The 16,608-nt window shown below is 47.4% G+C and overlaps 1 protein-coding gene across 1 annotated transcript in view; it reads right to left on the bottom strand.

The window, feature by feature from the left end:
- Nucleotides 1-16,608, bottom strand: part of LOC110087134 (cytoplasmic phosphatidylinositol transfer protein 1) — a 45,516-nt gene that overhangs the window by 3,098 nt on the left and 25,810 nt on the right. Inside the window, exons 4-9 of the mRNA XM_078381488.1 lie at nt 14,927-15,015; nt 13,090-13,097; nt 10,950-11,021; nt 9,880-9,975; nt 8,058-8,216; nt 6,873-6,936 (exon numbers count right to left, since the gene is read on the bottom strand). Coding sequence (XP_078237614.1) covers nt 6,873-6,936; nt 8,058-8,216; nt 9,880-9,975; nt 10,950-11,021; nt 13,090-13,097; nt 14,927-15,015 — 488 coding nt within the window. The remainder of the gene's footprint in view (nt 1-6,872; nt 6,937-8,057; nt 8,217-9,879; nt 9,976-10,949; nt 11,022-13,089; nt 13,098-14,926; nt 15,016-16,608) is intronic.

Here is a 16,608-nt window from a genome sequence, read left to right as displayed (position 1 = left end):
GGGGGTGCCCGAGTCCCCCTTGAGAACGAAACATCAGTCATTCACTGAAACGGCCATTTCAGAGGTTGGAAAAATGGCCTTTTCAGCCTCCAAGGGGATGTGGGGAACTGTATATTTTTTTAAAAAAGCAATTTTTCCAAGCTCCAGGTCATGAGTGAGAAATCAGGCTAAGCAGAAGCTGTGAGGAACAACACAGCACTTTCCCAGTGCGCACACAGGCTTCAACAAGGACCAATACGTTGATATGGATCAATAAGCTGTAGCGGTTGATAACTCGTAGTTTCTACATTCTGTCTAAACCAGTGATGCCACACCGGGAGAAGGAAGGGATGAGCCATTTGGATTTTTAAGACTCCAGCTCCACCTGACAGACTCACACCTAAAGACACCTGAATTTTGCTCACCTGGAGAAAGGCCTAGCCTGAAGCCTTCATGGTTTAGCTCAGGTATAAAGTAAAGGTAAAGGTTCCCCTTGACAATTTTTGTCCAGTCGTGTTCGACTCTAGGGGGCGGTGCTCATCCCCATTTCCACGCCATAGAGCCAGCGTTTTGTCCAAAGACAATCTTCCGTGGCCAAATGGCCAGTACGACTTAGACAATGAACGCTGTGACCTTCCCACCAAGGTGGTCCCTATTTATCTACTTGCATTTGCATGCTTTCGAACCGCTAGTAGCCTCTTGTTAAAAAAGGGAAGCCACCCCAGGGCTAGCTGAGCCCGGGGACGGCTTCCTTTTTTAACAGGAAGGTTAAAAAAAGCTAGGCCACGAAGCGTTCAAGCTAGGCCTTTCTCCAGGTGAGCAAAATTTAAGTGGCTGTAGGTGTGGAGAATTCTGGGAGCTGGCATTCAAAAAAAACCCCGACATGACACATCCTCCCCACAATTATATCAGTTTGATACCACTTCAAGAGCTGCTGCTCCCTTCTAAGCCTTCTAGGAGAGAAACGTAACTACCCCACTAGACTACAACCTGTCCTTGGATTTCCTTGAAATTCAGCTGTGATAGTTCAACTGGCCTCAAACGAATGTAACTGCAGTATAGACACACTTGGCGAACCTCTCTCGGCCTTCATCCTCATCGTTTTACATTGCTAAGGAGTAGGCTAAGAAGGAAGACTAAATGACTCTTGGCTTTCTGGCCTTTTTGAGAGTTCCTGTAACACAACTCACCTGTGGGAATACCACAAAGCCTTTCCCACTGGCTAGTTGCCATATAATGCATGAGTGCATGTGAAAATTAGGAGAAAACTCCCTCTTCCCTCTGGTAACTAAAGAGACAGGTTTAGGACAGGAGAAGACGCAGAGAACTCAAAGGCTTTAATATTGTGTACAGTGGTGCCTCGCTTTACGATTGCCCCGCATTACGATTAATCCGCTTTACGATGATCTAAATGATGGTCTAAATGGGAGAATTTCGCTTTGCGATGATCGGTTCTCTGCTTTCTAACAGCTGATTGGCGGTTTCAAAATGGCCGCCAGGTAATTAAAATAGCTTCCCGCTGTGTTTAGGGACGGATTCCTCGCTATATAGGCAACGAAAATGGCCGCCGTATGGAGGATCTTCGCTGGACGGTGAGTTTTTACCCCATTAGAACGCATTGAACGGGTTTCAATGTGTTTCAATGTGTTTTTTATTTCGCTTTACGATGTTTTCGCTTAACGGCAATTTTCCTGAAATGGATTATCGTCGTTAAGTGAGGCACCACTGTAGTTGTGATGTCTGTATGTTGCAAGGGTGGATTCAGCTTGGCTCTCCTGATGCTGTTGGACAACAATTCCCATAATTCTTCACCATTGTCTAGAGCTGTTGGGAACTGTAGTCCAGAAGGCCTCCAGTGGGCAACTTCCAAGTCTACAGATCTAAACCAGCAAGGGAGATGGGTGGTTTCTGGGGTTCCCCTCCTCCTCCTTTGTGCACCCACAGTGAGCATTTCCAGCTCCTCTGGTTCCAACCGTGATGGAACCCCGCACAAAGGAGGCGGGGTCACAGGTGAGGGGGCGGAGCCCTGCCCAGCGGGGCTGAAAAAGGAGAGGAAAGACGTTGGTATCAACGTCTTGATGAAAAGAGTGTGCAGGCCAGGGAGGTGGGTGCGAAAGGTGCACCCCAACCCAGAGGCACAGAAAAAAAAATTGAGAAAGCCCAGAGCTGCAGTGGAAGATGGGGTTGTTAGTACCATTATGAAGGAGAAAGCTGCAGGGGGGAGGGGAAAAAAGGTAAAGATTCCTAACCTTGGAGGAAGATCACCTTCACTGGGCTTCAAGGTGATGTCTTGACCACCACAAGCCCCACTGCAAAGCTACCAGCCCTCCTTTGCCAAGTCCTGTTGCGTTGGGTCACGCAAGGCACAGTTGCTGAGATGTCTAATTGAAAGCTGCTAGGCAGGAGGGCTGAAAGAAGTCCTCGGATTTATTTTTGCCTCCTGCGCTTGCACCGGCTCAGAAGTAGCAGATTGCCCACCCTCTTGAACGATCTCATGCTTGCATCTGAGGAGCCATCAGAACGAATGGACAGGAAAACACCCCCCCCACACACACTTATTGTGCTTCCAGGCTTTAATGGCTGCAAAGTCAGGTGGGGGAAAAATGCAACGCCTGGCAAAATCTCGCAGGACTCGTCCCAGCCTGTGAGACAGGGCAAATATAAAACAGGATGCTTGGCGGCCGAAAAAGCCTTCAATTTTTTCCTTGCTTTGTGCTCTAAGAGGGTGTCCACGTCTGGATCCGACCCGCTTGTCTTAGTCTACAAAGTCCTAAGGTTCAAAAGTCTTTCTCTTAAAAAAAAACTTTGCAGAAAATGTTTGCAATCATGGAGATCCTAGCAGTTACCAAAAGATATGGTGCAGCTACTGCTTATTTAAATCCTAACTTTGACTTCCTTATTTTCTTCCTGGGCTGTTTCTCACTCTTCGGTGCCCTCCCCTCCCACACTGGATGTTTTAGCATCTGGTTGTGTAAACCAGAAAGGGGAAACAGGTGCCCCCCCGAAGAGCATGGACGTTTAGTAGCTTAGGTCTCTGGCTGAGAAGCCAAAGGTTGGGAGTTCGATTCCCCGCTGGGCTGGATGATCTATAGGTTCCCTTCGACCTCTGCAGCTCCAAGATCATTATACATGTTTCTGTTTTGGACGATAGTTCGCACAATCTCGCACCCAACTGGCTCTGTTGGTGGGCGCTGGAGTCTCGTAACAGCTGGAGGTCCACAGTTTCCCCGTCCCGGGTGTGAAATTCCCCGCTCTCGGTTTGCCACTTCACAAGGCAAGCTTAGAAACCTGCCATTCTCTCCCACCCTTTCAGCAGAGACCTTGAATCAATCCCAAGGATGAGAAAAGTTAACTTTTCTGGACTACAGGTCCCATAATCCCACAGACATCACTCACAGCTCCTGTGGAATTCTGGGGTGGTGTCGTCCCAAAGAGCTATTTCCTCTGTCTGGAGGACTGTTAGATTAACAGCCAATTAACGAGGTTGGTGCCGAGGGGTGTCAGAACGAGGTGTTTTCCCACCGCTCAAAGTGCCGTTGACCTGTTCTGAGCAGGGCTGGGAAAAGCCACCATTTATTTTCGGAACCTTTGTCAGTCATTCTCCTCAAGATTTCGGTGCCCTCTGAATGTTGGCGCCCTGGGGGCAGAGCCGTGGGTCCTCCAGCCTAGTTCTAGCCATGACAAAGAATCATTTGCAAAACTCGTTTTGAGGCTCTTGTCTTCACTTTGTCTTTCTGCTGGATCAGCTCTACTCTTCCCTCGCCACTAGAGGGCAGCAAAACCAAACCAGCACACAAGCTGGTTTTTGGGGGCCGGCACTTTGAAAAAAAAAACCCTCACAATCCTCAGAGTCAGAACGACTCACCAGTGAGCACTTCCTAACAGAGTCCAGCTCAAGGTTCAATGGGCTCCCACTTCTTGAGCCCAAATCAGCCATGTCACTTCAACTCTGAGAGGAGTTCTTTTCCACCCGCCTTGCTGATTTCATTGTTAGTGCTAGCTTTCAAAGTAAGATTACTGATTTGTCTTTCCTGGGAGAGAATCAAATCATCCATTTCTCCTGCAGCTGTTGTCTCATGGAAAAGTTTACAACCAGCAGGATCCGTGCTTTTATTTCATAATTTATACACTAGACGACTGCAGTGGAAGCCCACCAGGACTCATTCATGCCTTGTGCCTCAGGCTGCCTGTGAGATTACGTGAGTTGTAGGCCCAAAACAGAGGAACAACTCTAATTTCTGCCCCTACCCCTTTGCTAGTGGGTAACTGTCTGGATAACTCAGTGGGTAGGAGTCCCTAGCTGTGGGGCCAGTGGTTGGGAGTTTGATTCCCCACTGTGCCTCTTAGAAGAAGAGCCAGCCTAGGTAGCCCTGGGTGAGCAATGTAGTCCCAAGAGCACTGCCAAAGGAAGGGAATTGATAAATCACCTTGAGAGCTATAGAAAGAGTTGCCACAAATCAGAACTGACTTGACAACACACAATCGACCGATCAATCAGGCAGCTACAGATTGCTGTTCAACTTTCCCTACGAGGCGCTGGACTTATGTTACATCAACATTTGCAAAAGCATTATGGGAAATGCAAAATGGCAACTGGCTGGCCTCAAGTGAAGTCCAGAGGAGCAGAGAAGATCCTAGTATAGGAGGGAGTCTGCATGAAGTGCCCCTGCTGAAGCCCAGGGCTGTCTCATGACTATCGGCTGCCAGAGGCAAAAGGACAGCGTGGCACTCTCAGCCCCGTGGAGGCTAGTGACTCCCATGTTATGGGGGTGGTAAATCTGCTCAGGGTTTTATCCTGAACATCAGAGGAGCTGTCCATGGTGCTGAACCTATTTTAAGGTGCAGGGTTCAGCACCCTGGTTACCTCCTGGGAAGCCTGGACGAAAACCCGGAGTGGATTCATGGCCCCCATGGCACTGGAGTCACTAGCCGAACTCCACCATGTGCAAAAGCCACCCGGAGCTCTTACACCTGCGAACAGTGGGATAGCTTCAGATGTGCTACTTGTACAGTCCAGTCAGTTCAGTTGCCTCCAAACGTTGTGGTTGCCCCGGGCCATCTGCTGCTTGTGATAGCCACCTCAGTCTGCCTCATGGTAGGGCCCCCCCCCTTGCATCCGGGCCTCTTTGAGCTCAGAACCAGCCTTGTCCAGATGAGCAACCAGCCCTTAAATCTAAGATGCAGGAGGGCGCTGTTGTGAAGCAGCAACCAAGCAGGATCTGAGCGAAGAACTAGAGCAGAGCTACACAGAACCCCTGATTTAGGAAAAGCAGTCAAGAGAAGTTACACAGAGATCAGGACCCGAGGGAGACAGTTAGTCGTGTTAGAAAAAGACCCCAGAAGAGCTTACTCCTCTCATGTAGGAAGGAGAGGGTAATTTTCTGCTCTCCACTTACCTCTTGGGAATCTAAATACATCTTCACATGAAAATTGGCTTCAAGCATGGAATAGGTTTGTCCACCTCTAAGTAATTCAGAGCTGCGCCTGTCAACCTTTCCTTTTCGGACTACAGTTCCCCAAATCCCCCAGGCCCAATGGCCAGTGGCCCCTGCCGCCCGGAGTTTTGCAGAGAGATGTACAGTGGTGCCTCACTTTACGACTGCCCTGCATTACGATGAATTCGCTTAACGACAATTGTTTTGGGATCGCAACGGGTTTCAATGTGTTTCAATGGGTTTTTTTGTTTTTGCTTTACGATGTTTGTCGTCGTTAAGCGAGGCACCACTGTAGTCTTGAGAAGGAAGGCTTCCGGTCTCTGATTTGAAGGAGGAAGACCTTTTTTGTGGCAACGGCTAGCCAGCAGCAGCTTTGTGCTCCCCAAGTCCAGAGAGAAGCCCAAAGCTCTGGAACGCAACTGGAACGTTTTTCTCTCCCGCAACGCTGGCTGATCGGAGGCTTTTACTCCTTTGAAAATAAACCTGCCAACCTTCCGCGGGGGACCTCCTGATGCTTCAACCTGGTTCTAGCAGAGGACCGACGCGTTTTGTGAAAGCCAACTGCCGTTGACTAGGATCCTCGCTGCGACCTTTTATTAAATCTGGTTTGTCTTTGCTTTGAAAGCCTTCCTTCTGTATTTTGCTTTTGAGTGTGATTTGAGTGCCCTCTTGGGGATCCTTAAACATCGCACCGAGGGCTACAAACATGCGAGTCAAGTAAGAACAAAAGCAATTAAAAAAAAAAACAGGGCTTTAGAGTCCTGCAAGATTTCAGTTGCTGTTTCGATTCCAGGAAAAGCAAACACATTTCAGAAATGTTCCGTCAGGAGGCCATCAACAAGCCCGGGCAGGCTCGAGGCGGCTGATGGCAGGCCAGTTACTTTTTACCCATCTCATTACATATAATCAGAGACTTGAAATTGTAATGTACACAAAAGGCCAGGAGGCATTTATCATGATTTCAAGGCATGATGAAAGCCTCATTTGGAAAGCCTCCTTTTTTGGATCATATCTCCAAAAAGGGCACCTAGCTAATGCTGAGTGGGGATTCTGGGAGTTGTAATCCATAAAGTAATATAGTAGGATGCAGTATCTGCAGGGGATCTGTTCTAAGCCCCTTCCCGCTGATGCCAGAAATCACGGATATGGTGAACCATAGATATAGCACCGTCTCTGGTTCCCTCTAGTGGCCGGTTCTGGTAATACAGCTTTAAAGCTGTATTACCAGAACTGGCCACTAGAGGGAACCAGAGACAGTGCTATATCTATCTATCTATATACAGGAAGTGGATGAGTAAAACAGCAGGTATTGATCCTGCAGATACGACAGTTCTGCTGTATTTCCAGGAACAATGCTGTATGTCAGAGGTTTGCAGTGCTGGAATTCAACTCAAAGGATGTTTATAGGCAGAATGGGAGAAGGACAGGAAGCTAAGGAGATCCAAGCCGTTCACTTACCGCACCACTCGTCTACCCAAGCGAAGGCTTGCCGGTGACCTATCAGCAGGATGTCCCGAATTACCTGCAACCCCAAAATTTGGTTAAAGGGGGTAAAATGCATTGATTTATTCATTTATTTTTGCACCTTCTCAAAGTTGTAAGAATTTTGGATGGTAATTCCCCCGTGCAACTTTTCAGAATTTGGAAGAATAAAACTTTTAAGGCGTTTCTTCCTATGGTTTCTGTTCGTGCCTGTAGCTGCAGACTTTCTGGAATTTTGCAAACTTCGCTTGTCTAACTCTATAAGTTTTATCTGTATATATATACAGTGGGGTCTTGACTTGAGAACTTAATCCGTATTGGAAGGCGGTTCTCAAGTCAAAAAGTCTGTAAGTCAAGTCTCCATTGACCTACAGTGCATTGAAAACCGATTAATCCCGTAACAGGCCATTTTTGTTCCATTTTGGGGTTTTTTTGGTCTGTAAGTCAAATCTCAGTCTGCAAGTCAAACCTAAAGAGAAGTCTGTAACTCAAAAAGTCTGTAAGTCAAGCCGTCTGTAAGTCAAGGGTCCGCTGTATATATATATTGCTTCTATGTTCCATAAGCACAAAAGTACTTCGAAGTTGTAAAAACCCAAGACTCAGGAATGAAAAAATTAATTCTTTGATTAGAAATCCCATCATCCTCCAGTAATAACACCGTCACCACCTGGAGGATTCTGGGAATTTTAGCGGAAAGCTCTTCCCCTAAGCTCGCTCATCAGAACCAGAGGTGGGCACGAACTGAAAAACAAACCAGGAAGTTCTGTGCACAGCCACAGAGGCGACAGACCTGTGGGGAGAGAATGGGTTGGGGGGGGGGCATGAACTTAAAAAAAAGTTTGTGATTCGTTTTTTTTTTAAAGTTCGGATGGTTCGTGGGTAGCCACAAACCACAAACCACCCTTTTGTGTGGTTCGCGCCCATCTCTAATCAGAACCCCTTCTGCCCATCAGATTGATAACGGTGACACCAGCTTGTATGTTCTGAGCATTCCTATAGAGGGTACACTCACTTTTTTTCTGCAGGGAGGTGCTTCTTGCGCCCGGGAATGGTCCCTCCCACTTTCCCCACCAAAGTAACTCCCTTTCTGGCCATTGCTCGTAAGCGTGCTAACGGCGGCCCTAAAGATCGCCCGAAGGCGAAGGCTCTCCCGGCCCTTACCTTGTGGACAAACTGCTCCACTCGCGTCTGCAGCCCCCACACCTCGAACTTGACCGTCACCAGCTTGTAGGAGCACATGATGGGCTGGGTGTGCTCTCGCCAGCCCTCCCGCAAGGGCCCGCGGCCGGTCTTCGCCGAGCTGAAGTGACGGAGATCCTGCTGGCGAGACAGAAGAAGGAGGGGTTGGCAAACCACGGTCAGGATCCGGGTGGTGGAAGGGCTTCCTGTACCACTGCAGGATCGGGGCCAGCTTGGTCCCAGGAAGAGCCCCGCGTTTGCAGGATCAAGCCACTCAACACACAGATGTCTGCTTTCTTCATCGTTACTGCCTCGAAAGACGACAAACGATAATGCCCAGACTCTGGTTCCCCCCCCCCACTTAAAAATATGTCCGTCCCCCAAATGAAAAATTGTGCCCTGTGATGGGGCACATCAATTGTCCTCTCAAGGGAATTCCTTCCTGGGCTTTTCGGGTGCTAACAAAAATAAATGGACTTTAAAGAAGAAGCCACCATCTGTTCAATTAATGCTTCAAAAACCCTTTATTATGTTTTTTTTTAAAAAGTCCTAAGGAGAGCAAAATTTTAGGTAGAGGAGAATCTGTGCCCCCTCAAGACGTCTTGGGATCCGTTGTGCCGTTTTGAGGACTGAATAGTTCTCAAAGGGCAGCGTATAGCTTGGTGGGTTGGAGCACTCAGCTGTGGAGCCAGGGCCCAGAGTTTGAATCCCTCCTATTCATCCCAGGAAAGGAGGTAGCTGACAGGACCCAGAACAAATGTTATGGGCCTGTCGCCTGTGTGGTCCTGGGCATGCTGAAACATTGCTGAAGGAGGAACTGGGAAAGCCCTCCTTAGTGCCTCGAAAACCTTGGATGGGTCTCCAGAAGTCAGAACTAACCTAATAGCACCTTATTAATAGCACTTAGCCAGGCCCATAGAAGAAAATGGCTCCTGGAGGCTCAAAGGGGTTCCACCTTGATGTAGGACCATCAGCGTCACCCTCAGAAATAGCTGTGTGGTTGTTTGCACCTTCATCAGCATCTTCATAATGCACCAATGAATTGCATATGGTTTCTTACAGTTTCCATAGTGCCTTAAATGGTGTATTTCTAAAATTACTGACAATTACCGTATTTTTCGTTCCACAAGACGCACCTTTCCATAAGACGCACCGATTTTTTAGGAGAAGAAAACAGGAAAATATCATCTGTTTTCTTCACTCCATAAGACGCACAGACTTTCCACCCCCCTGTTTTGTGGGGAAAAAGTGCGTCTTATGGTGCGAAAAATGCGGTAAGTACGCTTCGTTTGGCTGCATTGTTGCTTCTTCTGGAACAGTTTCCTTTTAAATAGGAGTACTTTTGCTGGGGCACAGAATTCTGTTGCTGGGAGTTTTTACAGCCTAGCTTGCTGCCTATGCTTTAAGTGATTTGCTAAAGTGTTCCTTTCCCTCTCTTTTAGTCTGGGAAGCAGTGTTGTTAGTCTGCTGTTAATCTGTTCACAACTGTAAGTAATGAAATATTTTTATTCTTTCTCCCACAAGTGTCTCAGAGTGAATTATTGAGACTTTAAATGCTAACTAATGAGAAGGGGTGGACTATCCGGGGAACTTCAAGCTATTTTCCTATGTGAGTCTCTGTACTTCTACTGCATAGCAAAAGGATTTTATCAGATTCAAAACTCTGCAACAAATTCTGCACACTATAGTACTAAAGTACTTTGTGCATTTTACAGCCTGTGCATTTTCTGTGCCGGTTGCAAATATGTCCAGCTCGATGGGAAAAGACAAGCCGCAGCTTCCTGCACTGCAGAAGAACGCTCACCTCCGGGCTGCGGTAATAGCGCTCAGGGATCTCATCATAGGCGATGTCCAGGAACATGACTTCATGGTCTCCTAAGATTTGATCGCTGTGAAAGATCTGGGAAGGAAAGAGGGTGAAAAAAAGGCTGGACTGTCAGGACCGCGGGATAGAGGCGGGAACCACAGATAGTGGCTAGCCTGGGCCAGTGAATTCAGATGGGGGACACAGGCCCAGGAAGAATGAATCAGAGCTCGGACAAGCCACGTAGCCAGTCCAACTGACCTCCCTGGATTGCAGCTCCTGGCATTCTCAAAACCCATGCTAGCTCAGAGATTCTGGGAATTTTAGCGGGACGAACTTTTTGCAAAGTTCTAAACCAGCTTGTAGGCTTCTTTGCTGGGAGAACAGATTTCCTCTATGCCGTTCCCAATCACCCCGAGAGGCAGGCAGGCTTTTAAAAAAATTCAGACCGGCTTTTGGTAACTGGTTCTGCCTGGAAAGCTCAGTGATTGAGGTCTCTGGCTGTGGAGAGTTCGATTCCGCCCACTGAGCCTCCTGGGAGAAGAGCCAGCCTGGGTAGCCTTGGGCCAGCTGCACAGTTGTCCCAGGGCTTCCCCCAGTTGAGAGGACTGGGAAGCCACTTCTAAGTCCTCTATACCAAGAAACTCCTGGAAAGGATCATCATAAGTCAGAAGTGACTTGACAGCACATAATTATTATTATTAATTGCCAATGGACTGATTGTTGAGGAATGGCTGTACAACTCCTTTCCCTCCCAGGCTGGTTGTAACCCTATAAACATGTTTTTTTTTCCTATTACAGTTGGATCACGGTATCCACAGGATCAGTATCTGCTGATTTACTTATCCATGGTCTGAAAATATTAAAAGAAATGTCTTAGAAATATCTATTTCTACAATGTCATTAACAGACCTGGCCACTAGAGGGGGGCAGAGACCATGCTATGTATAGCATTCGCTGTTAAACTAATGTTTTAATCCATGTTTTTTAGCATCCTTGGAGTGGGCGAGCTTGGAAACGATTCTCCGTGGATACGGGGCTCCTCCTGTAACTGGTGAAGAATCACTCACGTTTGTGTTGTCTCCGCAGTTGTCTTCATATTTGGTCTCTATGTAGATGGAAAATTTTGGCAGAAAGGAACACTAGAACGAAAGGGGAGAGATGGTGAATTTGAGGACGCCTGATAAAGGTGACCTTTTGTCCACCACTAGATCCCATGTTCCTGTTCTTCTGCCTCTCAGAGACCCAGGGGTGTGGTACTCAAAATCACCACACTTTAAAAGAGAGAACTCTTGCCAAGAACTGTGTTGAGAAGGCAAGAACTTGCACGCACTGTGCAAACCGAAACAAGTGTTGTATAAATTGACCTGCTTTTTGCTCTTCTGGCAGTTGTAACAGGACACGGGTCACCGAGAAGCAAAGTCTGCCCCCTCTCTGGCTTCTGAGACGGCCCAAACACAGTAAGTTACGTTCTCACAACCATAAGGGCTAGAAACTTGGGTCTTTTTCCAACGTGAAGATCCTGAAGGAGCTGGATTTTGTACCTTGAAACTCTCTAGAGTTTCAGTACCCCTAGTAAAAGACAGCAGGAGCACACTTCAAGTTACCTCGGTGCCTCTCCAGACCGAGCCCGATCATTAGGCAGAGTGAGGCGGCTGCCTCCGGCGGCAGAGTTCTGGGGTCGTGAAAGGGAAGCGGACTCTGAGTCACTTGATCGGAGCTTATTAGACTTTTACTGACAGGCAGGAGGAAGCAGTGCTTAAAGGGATTTTGTGACTCATGCTGGAAAAAGCCAGCTGGCTGGATAGCGTTGGGTACCAGGCTTCTTTGACTCGAGTGCTTAGCCTTGAGGAAAGAAGACGGAGGGGAGAACAGGACAGCACTTTTCAAATACAGTGGTGCCTCGCATAGCGAGGTTAATCCGTTCCGGATTAACCTTCGCTATAGTGAAACATCGCTAAACGGAATTTAAAAAGCCATAGAAACGCATTGAACTTTGTTCCTATGGCTTTAAAACTCACCGTTATGCGATGTTCCTCCATAGCGCCGCCATTTTCGCACCCTCGGTAAGCGAGGGCAGGGCGCGAAAATGCGGCGCGGACCTTCCGGCAGCCATTTTGGAACCGCCGATCAGCTGTTCTCCCCCGCTTCATTATGCGATATTCGCTAAGCGAATCACTTAGCGAATATTGCAAAGCGAAAAAACGCCATAGCGAGGCACTCGTTAAGCGAGGCACCACTGTACTTCATAGTCATGCAGAGGAACGGCAGGATCTGTTCTTGATCCTCCAAGGGTCCAGGCCACGTCATGATGGGTTTAAGTTACAGGAAGCCCAGATTTTGGCCGAATATCATAACTGTTAGAGCAGTACGACAACAGAACTAGTGATCTCAGGAGGGGGTGAGCGTTCCGGGACTGGAGGCCTTCAAGAGGAAAATGGGACCGCCCTCTGTCAAATCTGCTTTCATTGGGATTCCTGCCTTGAGCAAGGGGGTGGACGGGCTGGATGGCCTTATGGACCCTTTTCAACACCATAATTCTAGGATTCCATGAGCGAGCAAGGGATACCTTGTACAGTGGTGCCTCGCTTAATGACGATAATCCGTTCCAAGAAAATCGCTGTTAAGCGAAAACATCGTAAAGCGAAATTTAAAAGTCCATTGAAACGCATGAAAACCGTTCAATGTGTTCCAATGGGCTGAAAACTCACCGTCCAGCGAAGATCCTCCATACGGCAGCCATTTTCGGTGCCTGTATAGTGAGGAATCCGTCCCTAAGCACAGCGGGGAGCCATTTTAAGCACCCAGCGGCTATTTTGAAAACCCGATGATCAGCTGTTTTTGATCGTCGTAAAGCGAAAATCGGTTCCGAAGTAGGGAACCGATCATCGCTAAGCGAAATTCCCCCATTTAGACCATCGTTTTGCAATCACACGCGATCGGAAAAACATTGTCGTAAAGCAGATTCGTCGTAATGCAGGGCAATCGTTAAGCGGGGCACGACTGTACAGTGTTCTTCTGCTTTAGGCAGCCTAATTCCTTGGCATATTCCTTAAGGAATTCCTCAAACTCGTCCTCATATGGCAACTCCATTATTCTTGGGCTGGTCTTTCTCCATCTTGCATTTACTTGCTGCTCTCTGACTGGGTTCTGTCCTGTTATGGAGAAAACGGAGGAGCACTAAATCTGCAAGCACGTCTGGGTACTCACCGTGTACTCTGAAGTGACCGTGAGCCAGTTCCAGGAATCCGCAGGACCGCAAAGGAGAAACACAGAGAAAAGCATGAAAAGATGTGTTTACGGTCCCTACAGCAGACATCATTGGATTTCTCTCACTACCTTAATCAACGCTATAGCGCTCAAAAACAGTAGCATTCTCACTCATATGTTAAAATGGCCAGCGGCATATTTAAGGAACAAGAAATATTAATGTGTTCATCCAAAAAAAAAAAAAATCACTGGGGATTCATCTTTAAAATAACAGAGGGCAAGGAACTAATTTTAAAGAAAACAACTCCAAATTCCGGGGCTCGGAAATTCCAAAATTACAGCAGAATAAGGTTACTCCGTAGGTGTTACTCAGTAACAGCACCCGATTTTAATTTTGGGGATGCAGAATCTGAATCTAAAGACAGCTGGTCATCCCCAAAGCCTCCGGATTGAATGTAGGAGGGACTGGCCAGTCTTAAAGTGAAGCTGCTAGAAGCCAATACCCATTTCAAAAGCATTTGTGGGGCTGGCAGGAGGATTCCGATGGTGGGCCACATGCTGGCTTCAAGACGGCCCAGTTCCCACACCGGTTGTAGAAAAACCGGTTGCTCAAATATTTCTGTTGATTGCCTCTAGCTAGGACTCCAGATGAGGACCTGAACTGAAACCTCATTATGCTGATGAAGATGCTGGTGAACCACCACCTCATCGAAGGCACCAACACCCTAGGCTTATTTTTGGGCCGGGGGGGGGGGGCTCCCACAAGGAGACGTAGGACCAAACTTCCTTGTTCGTGTTAGGAGTGGGAGGAATGATAACTGTTCACGCATCACGTTTCCCGTAGGAGTGCTGACGTTTTTGATGGGGGAGCCCTTGATGGGGACGGATGCAGAAAATCATGTCTGTGAAATTCCAGCCGGATCCTTCCCAAGTCATTTTGAACCACAAGTACAATGATGCCTCGCAAGACGAAAATAATCCGTTCCGCAAATTGTTTCGTATTGCGAAATTTTTGTCTTGCAAAGCACGGTTTCCTATAGGAATGCATTGAAATTTAATGAATGCATTCCTGTTCGTCTTGCGAAGCACAGCCATAGAAAAATTTGTCTTGCGAGTCACGAAAAAAATCGCAAAACGCTTTCGTGTTGAGAGTTTTTCGTCGCGCGAGGCATTCGTCTTGCGAGGCATTACTGTAAATCAACCTGTATCGGCAGTTTCTTCTACCCCAAACAGAACAGTTAACGAAGGGCTAAGAACGGACAAACCGCAGGATGGAGCAAAGGCATAAGACACAGCCTCTTATGCCTGCTAGCACTGAATGTTGACCCATTCTGGATCAAGACCTGGAACGTGTCTAGATTAGGAGCATCTAAAAAAACCACCCCAAACTAGCCCTTTCTCTTTCCTAAAAGGGAAAATCACGTACAATTCTCCTCTAAAAGAAGGTACCCTCCCATCACCCCTCTAAATATAGACACAGTAAGACACCCCCCGCATACTAAGATAACATAAAATATTTTTTAAATCCCATACTTTTAAACTGCAAGTGCTATTTAAAAAAACTGGAAATGATCTTCTGGCCAGTTCCACTTTCATTTGGACAAGCTGGGGTGGCCTCTGGAGAGTCTTGGAGGTGGAAAAATGCCCCCCCCCCGGTCCTCAACATTGTTCCCTCCTGCTCTAAACCATCCCTTTCCTCCAGAAACATCCAGCCGCTCAGACGGGCGCTTAACGACGTTCCCAAAAGGCAGATGGTTTAGCCGTCGTCAGGAAGAGTAGCCTAGCGGAGATGAATCCCAGGCTCCCGGAATCCCGACACCCAAATGCTTCTTCTTACCTGTGATGGTGTATGGATAGTAATTCCAAGCTTTTTCCGTGATGTAGAAGATCCGTGGAGTTACTGCACGCGCCCAGCTGGGTAGTTTGCTGCACAAAACCAGAGAGAAAACCAGGGCTTAATCAGGCAGCAATGCCAAGACATGAACTCCCTCGCTCAAAAACAACAACAACAACAACAACAACAGCTATCACAATTTGTTAATTTTATTTAATAATTTAACTCCACGACAACATGAATATTTCGTGTACATATTGCGAGTCTCTGGAAAATGAAACCACCGCAAAGTTCAGTGCTAAATTTCAGGGATAACCTTAAAATCCCATCTAAAAGCAGCACACACGTTCTAGATAAAATCTGAGTTAACCATCAGACTACAGAGAGAGAGAGAGGGTGGGGAGAGAAACTGTGTGGTCCTTGTACACACCTTTATTAGATCACTAACACCTTACAAGGTAAAGGTTTCCCTTGACAATTTGTCCAGTCGTGTCCGACTCTCGGGCGCGTTGCTCATCCCCGTTTCCAAGCCATAGAGCCAGCATTTGTCTGAAGACAATCTTTCGTGGTCATGTGGCCAGCGCGACTAGACATGGAATGCCGTACAAACAAGCAAGGTTTTAAAGTCTCACAGGATTCTTCACCAGCTGAACGTTACTGAGCTCAGGGGGGTATGGAAGAAACAGAAAAGTCCCCCAAATTATCATAGCCAACTGCCGGCGCCGGGGTCCCTTGTTTACAGTAGATTTCAAAATGGGCCCAACGACCTTAAACAACCAGCTTGAGGTACCATTTTGATGAAACTGAGACTGTCTTATTTGGAGAAGACAAGGCTCGTCGGAAAAAGACAATAAGGCTGGGAAAATTGGAAGGCAGAAGGAAAAGAGGATGATCAGAGATGAGATGGACTGACTCTCTAAGAGAAGCCACGGGCGTGCATTTGTAAGAGCAGATCAGGGCTATTGATGGCAGCATCTTCTGGAGGTCACTCATTCGAAAGTGACAGCACATAAGAGCAGGTTTCAAATTCTACTCCAGTGTCAATTTCATCATCCTTTCCCACTCTTGGTAGATCGAGTGCTGCCAGTCACACAGCATCTTTCCCGTTGGCTTATATCAAAGTTGGGAATAAAGGCAGGGGACTATAGAAGACACCCAGAATAGCTGATGATGATGGTTAACTCCATCTAGGAGTGGGATTTTCTGGACTCCCAAGACCATCATTCTCCACTCCAAGAGGTCTACCTATCTTGCAAACACCTACCGTATTTTTCCATGTATAAGACTATTGTCTAAAATCTTTAGACTAAAAACGGAGGGTCGTCTTATACACAGGAGTAAGCTGAGGAAAGAAAGAGATTCTGCAGCACTTTTATCCCTTTCCCCCTACACTTGCAAAGCCCCACTTAGATTTCCTAATTCTGGATTAGAAAAGTGGGGGGCGTCTTATACATGGGAGCGTCTTATACACGGAAAAATACGGGTAAATGTGAGGCCTAATCTAGATGGCTTCCAGGCTTAGCTAGGCCTAGTTCTGCTGAAGCTTCCTGTTCCTGCCCCAGTGCTACCTGGGAGTTTTCTTTATGAGCCTGAAGCTTGGGCGCAGCTAGGCCTAGCTTCTCTCTCCCAGGTGAGCCACATTGAAGTGTTTATCGGGTGCCTGCTAGGTAGGCAGAACTCCTAGA

The sequence above is a fragment of the Pogona vitticeps genome, chromosome 13 (genome assembly GCF_051106095.1).
Source record: "Pogona vitticeps strain Pit_001003342236 chromosome 13, PviZW2.1, whole genome shotgun sequence".
NCBI lineage: Eukaryota > Metazoa > Chordata > Lepidosauria > Squamata > Agamidae > Pogona > Pogona vitticeps.
This window is presented reverse-complemented; position numbering and strand designations above follow the sequence as displayed.